Here is an 18025-nt window from a genome sequence, read left to right as displayed (position 1 = left end):
CTCCAGAAATAGGGGGCGTGACAGTGAATTTATGTGATTGTACTACAATAACTGCGACGTATAAAGTATTTTCAAGCAGATACATTGTTTACAGTTACAACACAAAAAATGAATTGCATTAGACAGAATATTGGTTATTTTTATTTTTCACTACATTTTCATGAGTGCAAAGACAAGCTACCCGTCGAATGAACGAATCTAACTGCTCTCAAACAAACCGCAACCATACATTTAGGAAACGTATTGAAAATTCATACTGCACCATACATTTGAAAAGCGCCTAAGAATTTTGGAGTACCGATATAGTTGGTAATAGAGCTTTCAAAGTCTAAAAAAAAAATACATATTTCTTATACATATTAAATTTTTTCTTTTCCAGAATTTATCCACTTACATTTTGTTCTGGATATTAGTTGTTCAATATTAACATTTTGTTCATGGTTGTAGTATTTACACGGTTGTATTAGTCTTGCATAATGAATGCTTGAATATGAAGGAGCAAAACTGCAACATATTATGAACTTTCTTAGGTCGAAATAACATGTATAGAAATTTTTAAAATATTGAGAATATTTCAAAATTTTAAGCAAGTAAAAAAACAAAATTTATTCAGCATTGTCTCAGGTTATTAAATACTTAAATGAAATTAAAAAAAATGGCATTAATAGAAATTTTTAATATTTTGAGTAATGTTCCATGAACAAACTGTTTGCAATAATTAAAAAGAATTATTTTTAAAGTAATTTCTGACGGTTTTTATCTAGTTAAATGTAATTAAAATTCAGTAATTTGCATATTTTTGTTTGAAATCATCTGTACACACTCACCTCTTCCATTTCCTGAACCACTTCCACCCATGCCTGGTCCGGAAGCACCTAAAATAGAATGAAAGAATGAAATTAGAAATGTATCATTTGTCATCTTATGCATTAAATTCAGGAAATTAATAAAGATAGCAATATTTCTCATAAGCCAAATTTATAATCCTTTTATCAAATTACTTCAATAATATATCAAAATTGCATGACTTTTGAAAGACATTTTGAGAAAATAAAACTAATAAATTTATAAAAAAAATAGAAATAACAAAGCGGTATGACATTTAGTAAGTTTCTTTATTATATATCCATTTGTACATTATGTAAGAAGCTATTCTGAGCTTATTATAACAAGTTATTTATATTTTTACATAAAAATGTAAATTTGTTAAACTAATTGAAAGAAAAAGTAATTTCGGATAACAGATAGAAATATTGAAATTGATTCAGTTATGCAGTCTGATATAAGTATTGAAATTGAAATTGATTCAGTTAGATGCAGCTTCAGGAGACTACATAGCCTATGTCGAGTTTAGATTATATATTCATTTTGAAGGAGGGAAACGAAATGTTCATAGTTGAAATTTTTATTCTTATTTTTAACTATTGAAGTAAGGAGCCATAATTGAATATTGGACAACTATCATTTTGTAATAATGGGCAATTAATGCACCTAAAGTCTTTCAATAACTTCAAAGCTAAGAAATCATTGGCTGAAAATTATTATTCATTTTCCGATTCTGACTTTTATTCTACACATATGAGATTTCGTAGAAAAGCTCTCATGTGGTCTTCTCATCATCCAACCTCATTTCTCAACGTAGTTCCAACCCTTTTGAAATCAGAACAGAAAATGATGCCATATTCTTGCTCCTTAAACAGCCAGACCAATAAGTCCGCCTTTCCATTCCTTTTACTCGGCAGTAATACATTTAAATTACAGGAATTCATTGGCAAAAGTTTATCATTTTAAATCGCCTGATTGTTCTTCCTATTTTTGAATTTGGTTATTTATTTTTAAACCCAGTACAATGAAGGCCTGTACAAATTCGGTTGTTCCATATTCATAAGAGCACTGTTGCTTGGTTTATTGGTTGTTATTCATTTCATGCTATTACAGAATTATTAGAAAATCTGAAAATATACAGTATGATTGTTTAAGCAAAGAAGTTTTAACATGAAATACATTGATTTTACGTGCATTTTTATATTTTAAATTTCGAAATGAAATTTTGGTTTACAATTTAGAAAATTTATATAAGAAATCTGCCAAATACGATCACCTCCTCCACCCATTGCTGAGGCGTCTGATCCTGAATAATCGAAAATATAAAATAATCATGAATTTAATAAATTTTTATCCATTATCTTTTGAATATAATTGCATGTGATTAGAATCGTCATTCCGTTGAAAAGTAAGTGCTTTAATTACTATATAATACAATCTTCAAAATTTAAATTTTAAATTATGCTTTATAAAGCATCATTATCATAGCTTCCCCGCTGTAATTAATTCCAGATTTGCTGTGAAATACCTAAAAATCATATTCTTGAACCTTGTAGATAGTACTCAATAGAGTGCGAAACGTTTGACGATTCGTCGATTCAAATAATACTTATTTTAACATAAAACAAATTCCTTCTGTATATTCGTCAGTGCTACTTGGGAATGAATAATATTTTCAGCAGAACGGCGCATTTCCAACATATTTATTATCAGAAGATTGTTTGTCTTGATTCATTTTTGGATCCATTTGCCAACTTAACTGGGTATTATTGAATTCTCCCTTTCTCATCTTATAAAGAACTTTCGATATAATGTTTACACTAGAGCAATTTTTCAATTTTTTTCTCTATAAGCTTTAACTTTACTTCGTACTTTTTCTTACTTTTTGTTCATAAAACTGCTACATATATTTCTTATCCCCTCCCGTAACATTTTTAGCTTATATTCAGCACTTTTTTGTAGATTATATGATTTATGCCCACTCCAATTTGTGCATTTATCATAAATAAGGTATTTATTTCGCTAACAGCTTATAAATATAAATCCTTCTTCTAGGTAGCAAATTCGTATTATTTGTAAACCAGATGGTAACACTTGGATATGTCAAAAATTAATTTCAACTATATTAAAAATCTAAATCAGCCAATGGAATATGATGAGTTACAAATGATATAATCTCTATGACATACATGAACATATCACGATTTTAAATTTGTTTATTTTTGAATTCAAATGGTCTCTCGCCATCCACCAGTGTGTAGAAATTCCTGCGATTGATATAAATCAATGTGACATGCATTATTCATTAATTTTATAAATGTGCTTTCTATTTAATACAAAATGACTTACTGTAGCTGTAGTCTCCCGAACCAGAACCGGAAGCCCCAGATCCACCTGAACCACCAAACAAGAGACCTACATGAAATACGTGTTATAATTAACATGTGTGCAATAGCGTAAATGAGAATTCAAGGAAGATTCAATTTGGAAGCAAAGAACATTGAACAATCTTTGCATTTATTGACTTTCTTTATCTTCTTATGAGATCGATTTTAATGAAAATGAAAACTGTGATTTCTGTATAAATATAAAATTGTCTCTTCATAATACAAAATAATTATTATTTATAGCTTTACATGCAATGTATGAAATTCTGAATGAGTCTCATAATTTCACCCTCTGGCTGCGTGATTCTTTTATCAAAGTAGTTCCAAAAATTGCGAAACTTTTCCAGACATTTTTGAGCTTTGAAAAAAACTTGCAAAATTCAACGAAACGTATCTGCATATTTCGCAGAACAACGCGCAACTAACGCTATATATTGACCCATATCTGAATGAAACCAGAAAAGCCGAAATGAAAGCATGAAAGGAAAAAGAGCGATTTGCAAGGGCTAAACCGATGGAAAAATGCTTCCGCCCAGAAATCGCGGATTGCGCAAATTTTGCTACTTCTACGTTGCCCGTGGAAATCGCGGGATGCTTAGCGTGAGGGTTAATATTGTATCCATGAGCCGAAATTTCCACTTAGTTTTATTAGATCGATTCAGTCGTGTCTGTTCTAATATACATTACTGTGAATCCATAGCTTCTAATAAACGAATGTTTCCTTTTTCTGGAGAAATACGCTAGATAATACGCTATTTGTTTGGTAAATTAAATTTCAATCGATATCTTTTAAAACACTAGCTATATTTTAAAATATGCAAAATTGACAAAATAGATTTAATTTCCATTTTTAAAAATTTATGAAATCTCAAACGACTGAAGGTACATAGGTTCTGCAGAAAGAAAGGAAATCAAAACGGATATTATCGAATATATTATTGAAAAAAAGTGAATTTCAGAACACCACTTTGGAAGCATTTCTACGTATATTTTCCAAATATAATTTCAAAAATGAAATCAACTTTCATTTATTATTTGACAAATATATACCTCTTGAAATTTGTATTCTTGATGGGGCTATATTGCAAATAATTACATGTTGTAAGAGCGGTAAAGATGTCGGACGAATTTAAAAATTAACCTCCAATTTAGAGAAAGCATGAAATGCAGGAAATGTAAAAATTACATTTCCCTATAACTCTCTCAGTTTTATCATGAGCAATTATTGTGATGGTAGTTTTTCAAAATCTGCAATGTTAATTATATTGATGTCTTAAACTCACTCCTCAACTATAACTGATTTCACTGGAAACAATATCTGGCGGAAAATTGTCTTCTCCCCTTTAATCCTCATGGTACCCACCCTTAATGTCAGTAGATGATGAAATGGTGCCGCGAAGAAAATTTTCTTTTCTTCATATTTCTAGTGAAACGGTATCTACTTCACCCATCAAAGTAATCGACAGAAACATTTTTAAGAAAACATAATATGCTGACAATGGTTTAGAATTTAAGTCACTGGATTCTTTAGCATTTTATTGGATTTAAAATACGCATTATTTAATTGTTGTACATGAGTTCTTATTCTCGGTTGGTTGTTCACTATCAGCCGATGCGTTGCCTTTCATAAGGCAAAGCAATGATTGCTAAGAGAACTCAACCGAGTTCCTTTAACAAGCAGTTACTTTACAAGCAGTTACATCATATTCAAGTGCGTCATCTTTCAATCAGAAGCTTTCTGTAAAACAAGCATATTCCATTTTTCTCTATAATAAGCGCACTTAACGATGGCATTAGAGAACATATATTTTTTCGGTCGAAATAACATTAATTGAAATTCTTGAATATGATTACATCTACAAGCAGTTTTCAGACAAATGCAAAAGCATTCATTTTTTGAGTAATTTCATAAGGTTTTATCTTTTTCAATGAAATTGATATTCTGCATTTTGCATATTTTTTGTTCGAAATCCTCAGAGCACGCTCACCTCCTCCTCCTCCGCCGCCACTTCCTGAACCGCTTCCACCCATCCCTGAGGCGCCAGGCCCCGAAGCACCTGAAACAGAATTGAATCTTAAATTAAGTAATGTCTGATCCGTCAAGTTATGAATAGAACTCATATTTATCGGAATTTGAAAATGTACAGAAGAGTAGAGGTTCTTTTTTATTTCCATGATATGCTATGTTAAAACCAAAAAAAAAAAAAAAAAAAAGGAAAAGGAAAAGGGGGGGGTGGGACTATGCATTAAAGTGATTGTATTGTAATATCTATGATATATGATGTATTTTCAAGCAATTACATTGTTCGAAGTCACATTACAAAAAAATTGTTTTACACACAATAAAGGTGTTTTTTTTTTTTTTTTTTCTCGCAGTATTTTCGCAAGTATCAGGGTCAGCTTCACTGAGAATGAACAAGTCTAGCTGCTCTCAAACAAACACAGACATACTTTGAGGAAACGTATTAAAATTAATACAATTTTGCGTTTCTGAAGTGCAATTTTGCTTTGAGATGATCCTAAGAGTTTAGGAGTACAAATATAGTTTGTAATAGAGCTGTCATATTTAATACTTAATTTGACTATCCAGGTTCAACACACTTGTAAACCACATTTTATGTTTAACAACTCTAAGCAAAAATATACATTTATAGGTGCAGATTTTTTTTTAGCTAAGCTGTGTCAATAATCATTTGTAGAATTTATTGAATTTTTGAGTGTTTTTTTTTTCGAAGACTAATAAAATACATATTCATTAAATTTTTCTTTTCTAAAAATTATCCACTTAAATTATCTTTTGGATATTATTCTTGCAATATTTAGCTGCTGTTTGTGGTTATAGTGTTTAGATGGTTGTAATAGTCTTGCATATAGAATGTTGGATTATTAAGAAGCTAAAATGCAACATATTGAGGAACTTCTTCGGTCAAAATAGCATGACAAAAATGTATACTGAGCCACCACTATCTGACGGAAATATAAATGCATATATAGATATTGATCACTTTACGGCGATATCAAGAAATAACATTTATCTTAAATTGCCTGATTTGCTGGTACGAATTTTCTCAGTTAATTGTTTTGCGCTCTCGGAACAGTGTCATCATTCAAAAATGCCTGTTGCGCCATCCGAGTTTTAGGAGTGTAATTATTAAGCTAAGGAACTACGTTTTAACTTGCACGTGTCCGATATTTGCTAGAAATTATTATAATCGTCACCACGAGAATTTGACAAATTCCAGGTTGAAGACTTCAATTAAGTTGGAAAATATATTTTTAAGACTATGATTAATAGAAAACACTGGTGGCTGAAATTAGGTTTCTTGTCTTTAGAATAGATTTGTAGACATGTATCGAAAACCTCCTTTTTTAGTAAGTTGAGAATCACAATTCTGGAATGCAAATTCGATTTTCGGACACAATGCTGGGGATTGATCCTCAAAACGCTCGCCGAGGACCACACGATAGATTCAGCAAAAATGCTGAACACATGCCAAGGAATATTTTATTCTTATTTGTAACCATTACCCTACAAGATTTTCTTCGAGGATTAACTTTCTTAGAGAGCACGCGAGAAATTTATGTAAAGATTACTCCTAATGGGTCTTAAGATAAACATCATTTCTGACGGCGTGATAAAAGACGAGTTTAAGAAGCGATGCTCACTGCTATTAACAGTTGTTTCATTTTGGCAGGCATTCCTGAATGGGGACCTGTTCGTACTGCTCTCATCACATTTTTCTATGCAACGAGTTGCTCAAAGGGTTTTTCAACTCCTTCGACGTTTTCTGAACGTTCTTTTATGAAGTAAGGAACAACTTTTGTAAAAGAAAATAATGTTTTCTTTCATGAACCGCTTATTCATTTGTTCAGCATTAAGAATTCCATATTAAGAAAATTGAAGCAAATTTAGTCTACACTGCAACCCTATTCATAATCACGGCATTTAAAAACTAATGTAACATTTTTCAGAAATTCATTGAATATGATATCAAAAATTCTTGAATTTGAATGTAATTAAATGTAGAAATATATTTCAATGAGGAATTCCTTTATTTTTCAATAATTTTAATCACTATCTCCTGATTGCCTGAAACTGAAATTTCTCAGTTAGCAAAATTTTACATGAATTTTCCTAAGTACATTTACCTCCTCCACTTCCTGGACCGCCTCCATCCATGCCCGAGGCACTTGAATCTGAGTAATCTAAATAGAATGAAAGTATGAATTTAACAATATATCATCTCATGAATAAAATGCATGCGATTTAACATGTAAATTGAAATAATCTACTTTGAATATGTGAAAAATTATAATTCTTTTTATTACTCTCTATATATAGTTTTACAAAATTCCTTTTTTTTTTTGAAGAATTTTGGAAATAATAAATTTTAATATGGCGCTGAATATATCAACAAGAAAATAACAGCATGTTATTTTCTTCGCATTGTGTTATTATACTTCAAAGTGTTCTAAAATATATGAAGTAGTTTCAAATACTATTAAGCAGTTGCTATTATTATTATAATATTAAATAAAATATATATTTGCCAAATAATTAAAATTTTAAAACAGTTTTTTATAAAATTTATAACAGTTTTTTAATGAAATGAACATCAAATCAATTTACTAGGAACAAATCCTTTTTTTTTTTTTTTTTTTTTTTGAGGAAATGCATAATTGTAAATATGTAAAATTGCGCAGAACAGTTTTTTTACTTACAACGTAATATTGATTTACGCATTTTTTATTTTGAATTTTGGGAGTAATGAAATTGTAGCAAAACTATCGGAACCGAATATCCGATATTAACTAATCATGTATTAAAATTCTTTATTTTTTATAATGCTAAACCCTAGCATATAACTGTAATATATATGAAGAATATGCTAGTGTTTAGCATTCTTCATATTTTTATTATATTTCGATTATTATTTTCGAAGAATCGATATTTTTATTATATTTCATCGTTACAGAAATGCGGGTAAGAATGACTGAGCAGTTTAAATTGCTCTTATTGCTCCCGTGCAATTATTCCATTTCCAATATTCTTCTTAATATATTTATTTACATATTTGTATTAATAATTTTTGACCCGAGTTATAACTTAGAAAATCAAAATTTTTTTCGTACTTAAAGATAGATGACTTTCGTGTATGCTATTGATTGTATTTATACATCCAAATTTATTTATGGATTACATGTTTTATATTTAGAATTCTATTTATCATTATCGTCAATACAACAATTCTCTCTACATATTTATAAAGGCAAAAGCCTGTCTTTCGATAAAAATATTTCTGTTACTTGGTCATCCCCAGAATACGTTAGAAAATAAATATTTCTTTGTTGAATAGCTAAATTAGACAGTTGAGTTCATGTTCTTTATAAAATTGAAGCGTGTTTATTGTGAATTGAAATAGGGTCTCGATCAATGGACAATATATAATAGTTTGAACATAAATCTATCCCCCTCTTGTTAGCATATTCATTATTTTTTTTAAAAATTGTATTTTCAGTGCAAACTAATTTACTGTAGCTGTAATCACCCGAGCCATTTCCGGCGCCACCTGATATACCAGATCCACTTGACTGAAAATATTTGAAAGATCTTATATTCATCTAAAAGATAAAACAGAATCCCTGAATGAATAAACTTGTGCGCGACGGATAGTGAATGAATAATGATTGCATTTGTTATCATATTAATCTGCTCTGAGCAAACACGGACAATGATTTCTGTGATAACAACAAAAGTGGATACTTGGTAACATGAAATATTTACTTCTTACATCTTTGCATAAATTAAAAAGCTTTGAGTTTGCTTAAAGGAATTAAAACTTGATAAAACGTAACGAAATATCAACTAAGATCTAATAAAATAAAAGATGAACTATTTATTCGCATGCAATAAGGATTATATGGCTCAATAATTGATAATGGAGCAAAGTCCTCGATCTATAAGAAATATTTCTTGGTATATTTGGTTTTAGATAAAAATGCAATACATACACAAAATAAAATGAAAGCTTCTATTTCAAGGTAAGAGGGCTTCATGAAAAAGGGTTATTCTAATTTTAGGTCTTTTTTAAAAATGCGTATGTGTTAGGTCAATTTTAAATGCACGTATATATTAAAATACGTAATGCAACAATCGATTGAAGATTTAAAAAAAAAAAAAAAAAAAAAAAAAGGCATTTTCCCCCCAGAAAATAGGAAAATTGGACAAGATATTACTGGTTATACTATCTAGAGCAATGAATCTCGTGAACAAATTTAGAAATATTTCCCATGTTTAATCTAAAAGCAATCTTTAAAAGTTGAAATTAACACATTTCTAAAATATTAAACGCTGGAAGGAATCGATCCCTATCACTAGGATAATTTAGATTCTGCATAAACTGACTCATTGAATGCATGTTGCCAGGAAGCTAGAGGCGCGCGTCTAGTTTGGATTGGCCATTCGTTTTGAATGAGTGAAATTGTGGTATTTTCATTTCTTACAACATCCTCCCTCACTATTAAAACTTCGGACACTGGTCACTTCGCTATAAGAGATAATCATTGCAATGAAAGTTTTTAAATAACTTCATTGCTGAGAAGTGTTTTGTTGAAAAGTCATAATCACTCTCCGAGTTTTAATCTACATTTACAAGACATCGTAGAAAAGCTCCTCATCTTTCACTCTCTTTCATTGTCATTATCAGAGCAATAACTTTATTGAAATCATAGAAGCATGTGTTGCTGAATTTGTTTTCCTTTAATCCCCGGACAAAAGAATCTAACTTCCCCTTCCGGCTAGCAGCTGTAATATTTTTAAAAACCAGTTAATCAACAATTTTCAATCTGGTTAAAAGTATGAAAACTTTAATAACTGAATAATACAATCTTTTAAAATTCAGTCTTCTAAAAATGCTTGATAAGTCATCATTATCACAACTCGACAACTATTCATTCTAGATTGGCAGTGGAACCTTAAGAGCCTATGCGTGAACCATATAAACCTGATTGGTACAAAAAATATTTATCTCAACTTAAAATATAAATGAATAATATTTTCAGCAGAATAGCGAAATTCAACATATAAATTACTAATTGAATGTTTATGTTGGTACTTGTTGGTGAGTAAATCGTCAGGATGAGTTAGAATTGAACATTGCCATTCTAATCGAAAAAAGAAATCTTGAATAGTTGATTTACTTTAGTAATTGTTAAAGGTTTTGTCCTATAAACTTTATTGTACCGTTTGGTTTACATTATTGCTATTCATACTAATAATGCAGTTTTCAAAAACACTGTAAATTATTTTTTCTTTTCATATGTTACCAGAATTATCTTCCATACATTTTTACGAATGGCATGTTTCACATCTACATAAATTTATGTCAGAATTATAAATAGTCTACTTATTTCGCTAATTATTTATACACATAAATCCTTCATGTAGATGGCAGAGTTCCTATTTCTTTTATGACTGGTATCACCATGACACATAAAGAAAGAATGGTAAAAACAGTAAATCTCTGTAGAAATGCCAAATGAGTTTAATTACAAATCATTTCTACTCAATGATATAAACTCAGAAAATCACAATATCATGAATGAAAACATTTTTATATTTGAGCTCCATTGAGCTCTCACAATTTGTTGGGGAGGAAAATTCCTACGATTAACGTCAATCAATTTAACAATTATGATTTTAATTACTATTTTATAAATATTCTTCTTACAACACAAAATAACTTACAGTCGCTGTAGTCTCCCGAACCAGAGCCGGAAGCCCCAGATCCACCTGAGCCACCAGACAAGAGACCTATATGAGAATACTTGTTATAATTATCATGTGTGTAATTGCTTAAATGAGAATTCAAGAAAGGTTAATATTTAAAATCAAAGAACATTGAATAATCTTTGCATTTATTGACTTTCTGGATGATTTCTGTATGAACATAAAAATGTATTTTTATAAGCAAAACTAATTGTCTTTTTGAATTAAATGAAATTCTAAACTTTAGTTTAGTATTCTTAGTTTAGGATTCTGTGTAACTAGCTGAAATTTCGGCTAAGAATAATTTCTTGAAGAATGGATGGTAAATCGATTCAGTCATATTTGATGCAATCTCCATTCCTGCGACCACACAGTTCGTAATAAGCCAATGTTTCCTTTTTCAGAAGAAATATTTTAGATTTATTATTTATTTGGCAGAATAAGTTTTAACTCGTATCTATTGATACAATAATATTTATTTTACAAAAGAGTTTTACCGCATTAAGTTTAAATTTTTAAGATTTTTAAAAATGAATACATTATTCATTGAAAGTAAATAGATAATACAACTGCAAAAAAAAAAAAAATACAGGATTTTACTAAATGTATTACTATTATAATTCATTTTCGAGATATGAATTTGGGACTATTTCTGCATATCCTATTCAAAACAGATTTTTTTTTAAAAAGCATTAATTTTTTAGTCATTTCTTAGGGAATCGTCTTTTTAAATGAAAATAAAATTCTGCATTTTTCATTTTTTTGATTGAAATCGTCTAAAAACTCTCACCTCCTCCACCTCCTGAGCCGCCTCCACCCATGCCCGAGGTTCCTGATCCTGAATCATCTTAAATGTAATGAAAGTATGAAGCAATTAGTATTAGAAATATGTCATTTGTCATCTTATGCATAAAATTCAGGCGAATAATAAAGATTGAAATATTTTAATTTGCTTAAAATATAATGTTTTTATAAAACAAATTTAATAATATATCAACACTGCATACGTTTTGAAAAACATATTGAAAAAATAATACTTCAGTATATAATAGTGGTATGCTATTTCTTACATTGCGTTATCATGCTTTAAAGTGCTGTAGAATATATGAGAAACAGTTGTTTTGCTTATTATAACACATGTATTCATATTTTTATATAACATTGAATATTTGTTAAACGAAGTGAAGAAAATTTATATAATTTCAGTTAAGGTCAAGTAGAATTATTAGCGACTGTTTCAGTTATATGCAATACAAGCTATATGGCCCAAGAGCTAATAAGAAACAAAACTTACTTTCTTTTTAGAAATTTTTTAACGAAAATTCAATATAGATATAGAGAGAATTAGATATAGAGAGAAAAACCATGGCTTACATTTGAACACATGAGAATTCACTTATTTACTGTATTCGGATGTTGGGTAATATTTGAAATTGAAAAGATTCCACATTTCGATTAAATTGTTAAATATATTTTTTCCTAATCTAATCTGCATTCTAGTGAATCAAAAATACCGAATAAGCAATGGATTCTAGTTTCTAAAGAAATATTTTAGGTGTATCATTTATTTGGTAGAATACATTTTACCTATATCTGTTGAAACTATAGCATATATTAAAACGTATACAAAATTTATAAAACTGTGGGAACGAATTAATTTTTTCATTTTTGAAAGTTTGCAGAAATTAACACATTATTGATTGAAAGTGCATAGATATTACATTTGAAGAAAAAAAATGGACATAAGACGGGATTTTGCTAAATGTACGACTCTTAGAAATGATTCTGAGATATGAAAGCCTTTCTGTAATTCTTTCCAAGCACGGTACCTAGGAGCCAAATAAGCCCTTATTTAAAATAATAAATATACAGCCTGATCGAAAACTATCAATTTAATTGAATGTCAATTGCATGTATTTGATTTTATTTATATTGAATAATAAAATCCAAATTATATTTTTTTATAAATTCCTGATCATGTAACGTGCGTGTACTTTGTTCGATGTTCGTGCAGTTACAAGTTATTAGAGAGCATTTATGAAGATTATGCACGTAAATTGTCATATTTCTTAATCGTAAATGTTTGCGAAAGATCTAAGACCTCATTATTTTTACTAGATTCAATAACGATTGGTTTATTTCAGAACTAATGAATTCTAATCAAAATATTTTTACCATCTTAATTAATATGCAAATTGTTGTTTCAGAGAGGAGGACTACATAACAGGAAACTACTTTCTCAATGTAGCGTAGCATTTTGCATATCTGCACTTTATTTGAGACCAGAACATTTTACTCAGAGCATAGTTAAATAAATGCAGGCAATACACAGAATAAAATGATGCTTAAAAAATAATTCCGATTATTTAAAAATTTCTATACTATTTTTATCCTTGTTATGTTAAGTAGTGTATATCTTCTTACTAATCTGCCTTCGAGTGTGTCTGTGTACGCATTAAAAAGACAAAAAAAAATCTTACTGATATAATTAAATTATTCCAAATTTAAGCTTTGATTCTACGAAAAAAATTGAGACTAAAAAAAGCTTTCATTATTGAACTCAATTTCTATACCTAATGCTTTTTGCCCTACAATAATTATGGATGCATTGTGAGCGCACATTGTGAAGGAAAAGCAATGTTTTGAAACGGCACACTTCGAAAGGAAAGTACTCGTTTCGCTTGAACTTTGAAGCTTAATTCCGGATTGTTCAATTTACAGTTATATTGATTCTACCTAAGGAAAATGATGAAAACTGAAAGCATCGAATCGGAACACTCCCGATAGGTGTGAGAGAGAGAGCGGGATCCCCTAGGACAAATCCATGACAAATAGAAATACAAAGTATCAGCCTCACTGATCGACGTCGATGCACTGTGGAAAGGGGTTGAAAGTGACCGATCACATCTCACTTCTTAAATCTGCACAAGCAAAACGTGTTGTGTTACACTTTGTGCTAATTTAAATGGTTTTTGAAACAAGCTGAACACTGTCTTTTAATCAAAAGATAGCACCTAAATAGGCAAACATGTGTTTTACGTATTCTGCATATCTAAGGGTATTTGACCAAAAATTACTTCTAGTTTATGCCATAAAAATAAGCTTTGAAAAATGGTTTTCTTTAAATATTATTAAGCTAATATAACCCGAGCCAATAGTCAGGAACCACTGGCCAGAATCATAAGGCAAAAAATTGTTGATCCAGCGAATTAATTTGTTACGTTCATTTGAACGTTAATTTGTTGTAATGTTCGAATTGTGCGATCTTTTACATGTGTTTTACGTATTCTGCATATCTAAGGGTATTTGACCAAAAATTACTTCTAGTTTATGCCATAAAAATAAGCTTTGAAAAATGGTTTTCTTTAAATATTATTAAGCTAATATAACCCGAGCCAATAGTCAGGAACCACTGACCAGAATCATAAGGCAAAAAATTGTTGATCCAGCGAATTAATTTGTTACGTTCATTTGAACGTTAATTTGTTGTAATGTTCGAATTGTGCGATCTTTTACTTCAGCCAATGGATAGACAATTCTGATGGATTGTAAATGTTACGTGACATACTTATTCTTATGAGTTTTTCATACAGAAAACAATCCCTTGAACTTAAACCACTCATCAGGTGATTCCACAAATGCGCAGCCCGATACCGATAAGCACAGATACACTTCTGAAATTAAATAATGCGTCTTCCTCCTCGTCATGTGCTTATTGAAATTTCATTAAAAATATTGATTGCCTTAACACAGCGATTTAATGCTCAATGCTTAGGAACGATTGTAATTTTGTGCAAAAAAAATAGTTATATAATGATTATTTAAATATACGTTTTGGTGCAATTTTATATACGGTTGAAATTAAATTTACTTTATTTCTAATGTGGTAATTAACATTCTTGCTTATTAGGCGTATTGCCAGGTTTCTTTGAATCTTATATTTTTACTTTTTCATTTCATTTAAAGAAAAAAAAATTATTTTCACAGTATTTTAAAGAAATCGTGAAACTTTTATTAATCTTATATATTACAATCACATTATTAGACACATTTAAAAAAAATGCATTTAAATTACCTGAGCTGTAGTCACTGTAATCGTCTCTGGATCCATACCCGGCTTCTCCACCTAAAACATAATTAATATAAATAATTCAAGCGAAAAGCACTTAAACGAAATTTCAACTGCAGAAAACAGAGAATACTCCAGAAGTTTTCTGTAGGCTCTTATTTAACTTGCTTTATGTTTCTAAACATAGAATTTTGTAATTACTTTTTACTTTCTTCCTCATGTAGTGTAATAGCTTCCTCATAGAGAGCAGTACAGAATTTCTGTACAAATGTACAATCGATGACAATATAAATATTTGTACATTTTCAAAGCCTATTTATCACTCAATCGCTTCTCTTTATTGATCAAATGATTTCTTAGTAAATAAATTATGTATTATCGTTATATATTTAAATAAAATTTAAATACAATAATTTTTAACAATTAATAATAATTGAATCATTAATACTGATTAATAAAGTACAAAATAATAAATAATACTTTCCATAAAATATAAATAAACGTATTAAAGATTAAAAAAGTGGGGAAGCAATAAAGTACTGATTTGTTAAATTAAATTAAAAAGAGTTAAAAATAAAATTCTATTTTATATATATAATATATTTTTATAACTTTCATTCATATTTCGATTTTATTTTCCTTCATAATTTTTTAATCTTGACCTGTAAATATTTAAAAGAAAATTCTGTTTTTTAGCAATCTGTGAAAATTATTTTAATAATTATTATTTATATAGCGCTCTCACTTAAAGTACTACTGCTTGAAACTACTACACTATTTCATTTATTATCCAGTAAAATTCGCTTATAAAAAACTAACTTCGTATAATGCTCTGCATTTTGCTGAATCAAATTATCTATTTATTACCAAAAAGAACTCTCAAAATTTTTATAAACACCCACATTATATTCTTTACATATTTAAGCCAACAAATTAAATAGGAGCATTTAAATTACCCCCGGATACATTGGATCTTCCACCTAAACCGCCAAATCCACATGGGCTAAACAAGACGAACATACTATAAATATTTGTTTCAGTGCAAAAAAAAAATCTATTGAAATTTGTAATTTATAAAAAAGACAACTTTGCCATGATTTCAGCATTTAGTATATAAAAAATAATTTTTAAAAGTCATTTAAAATTTTTACTTATATGTGCCCTTCCTGTGTGTTTGGGTTTAAATGAAAACTTTCATATTTTTATCATGAAGATCATAATAATAATCTACTTACTTGGCGTATTTACCAGTAGAAAACACATTTAAATCTCCCTAACATTAATTTTCTTATAAGGAACAAACAATTTAGAAATTTTTTTAAATGTTTGATTATGCCTTTTATTTTTCTTTTTAGAAATCGAAGTAATCAATTTTTAAAACAGAGAGGATACTTTTATTCACTGTATGTATCAATCATTAGATCTTAGAACCTCAATTTAAAAAAGAATTTATTCGGATTACCTCCAGATCCAATGGAATCCCCACCTATGCCACCTAATCCACTCAAGTCACTTAAGTCAACTAAAAAAATAAAAATATAATTCATTAATATTTCCTTTAAAAGAAAAGAAAAAAATATTTTTAGGAATTTACTGTAGTAAAGATGCGAGATTTTTCATTTGTACTTCATGGTTTCATTTTAATGAATTTCAAGCGCATAAACGAGCATTTTTTGAATACAATTTTTTGACCTGTATGCATTGAAGTTTAGAAAATTTGCTCAAGTCTGCTTAATTAAGAATTAATTAGAAACCGATCTTAATTAAGAACATAATTAGTAACCAATTATTGAATTCCTTACAATTTTTGATGTAATAAAAAATTATGACATGCATAAAAGAATAAAGTGGAGAAATAAGTAAAAAAAAAAATTAAATAATATGTATTTGTTGAAGGAACCCAAACTTATTTGTGAATTAATTTTTGAAGAATTTGTATCTCTAATGTAGAATTATAAGACTAATATAATTCAAAATATAATATAATTCTAAGAATAACAATAAAAGTCCGATTTTTCCATCTTTTTTTATCATGAATAAAATTAGCAATAGATTACTGGATCTATGACACTGTACATTTGAAAATAAGTATATTATTTTTTTGCATGTGTATAAGTAAATTATAAATATGCATTTTGTATTCATCTAAATCTACATGAGTGGTTGTGATAAAATGTATTTATTGAAGAGCATAATTTACAATTTAAAAGAGCATAATTTACAAGTTAATCTGAAATAAAAATTCAGATGTTGAAATTATAAAAAAAAATAATAAATCGTGTAAAAATATTTTTATAGCAAATATCGCCGACAGAAGAAAACAAAAGAAAATAGAGAAATATAATTGTAATTAATGCATCGGCATCAATATTGAAAAATAATACAAAATTGTGTAAGCGAACTAAGCAATAAAATTTGTTTATCTCTCTTCTAAATATTAACCAGAATATGTATGTTTAAAAACCCATTACATTTTGACGCCAAACAGACGGAAACAAATCTAATTAACGAGTGACTGACGATTTATGTGCAAAAATATCAAAATAGTATATGGTCATTTAAAATACGAACACGTGCCAAATCTCAATCCCCAAGCACATGACTCAATCCCCAAGCACATTTTTTTATAACTTAAACTTTATAAAAGTGGAATAAAAAATTAATAACTTTTTGAAAAATATATTTGCATCTGATCAGTTTAAATCAAAAAGAACAAGTGAATTTTTGCAAGAGGTAATTTTTTAAATATATCTTATATGAAGTAAATATAGCATTATCAAGAAACAAAACATCAGAATCTTGACATATTTGAATTATTTTGACATTCTTTTTTGTCTAGCGTTTCTAAAATAATCTTCGGTGTTTCGAGTGAATATTTTACCCCGATTTGCATGCAAACATTTTTATCAAAAGAAAATTATTGTTTTAATAGATAAAATTTGAAATCCAGCTATAAACTAGTCGGCGGGCTGAATT

General features: G+C 28.8%; 1 protein-coding gene across 50 annotated transcripts in view; it reads right to left on the bottom strand.

Annotated features, from left to right (window-relative positions):
• Positions 1-18025, bottom strand: part of LOC129957578 (uncharacterized PE-PGRS family protein PE_PGRS54-like) — a 173601-nt gene that overhangs the window by 16531 nt on the left and 139045 nt on the right. For 48 of the 50 annotated variants that reach the window (XM_056069967.1, XM_056069946.1, XM_056069970.1 and 45 more), the window contains 8 exons: positions 16512-16571; positions 15056-15106; positions 11771-11827; positions 10960-11025; positions 7362-7418; positions 5201-5269; positions 3175-3240; positions 828-875 (listed from right to left, as the gene is read on the bottom strand). In XM_056069967.1, coding sequence (XP_055925942.1) covers positions 828-875; positions 3175-3240; positions 5201-5269; positions 7362-7418; positions 10960-11025; positions 11771-11827; positions 15056-15106; positions 16512-16571 — 474 coding nt within the window. The remainder of the gene's footprint in view (positions 1-827; positions 876-3174; positions 3241-5200; positions 5270-7361; positions 7419-10959; positions 11026-11770; positions 11828-15055; positions 15107-16511; positions 16572-18025) is intronic. The other 2 variants (XM_056069966.1, XM_056069975.1) reach the window with 2 other exon arrangements.

Source organism: Argiope bruennichi, chromosome 11 (genome assembly GCF_947563725.1).
Source record: "Argiope bruennichi chromosome 11, qqArgBrue1.1, whole genome shotgun sequence".
In the NCBI taxonomy this organism is placed as follows: Eukaryota; Metazoa; Arthropoda; class Arachnida; order Araneae; family Araneidae; genus Argiope; species Argiope bruennichi.
Note: the sequence above shows the minus strand (reverse complement) of the source record. Positions and strands in the feature narration are given on the sequence as shown.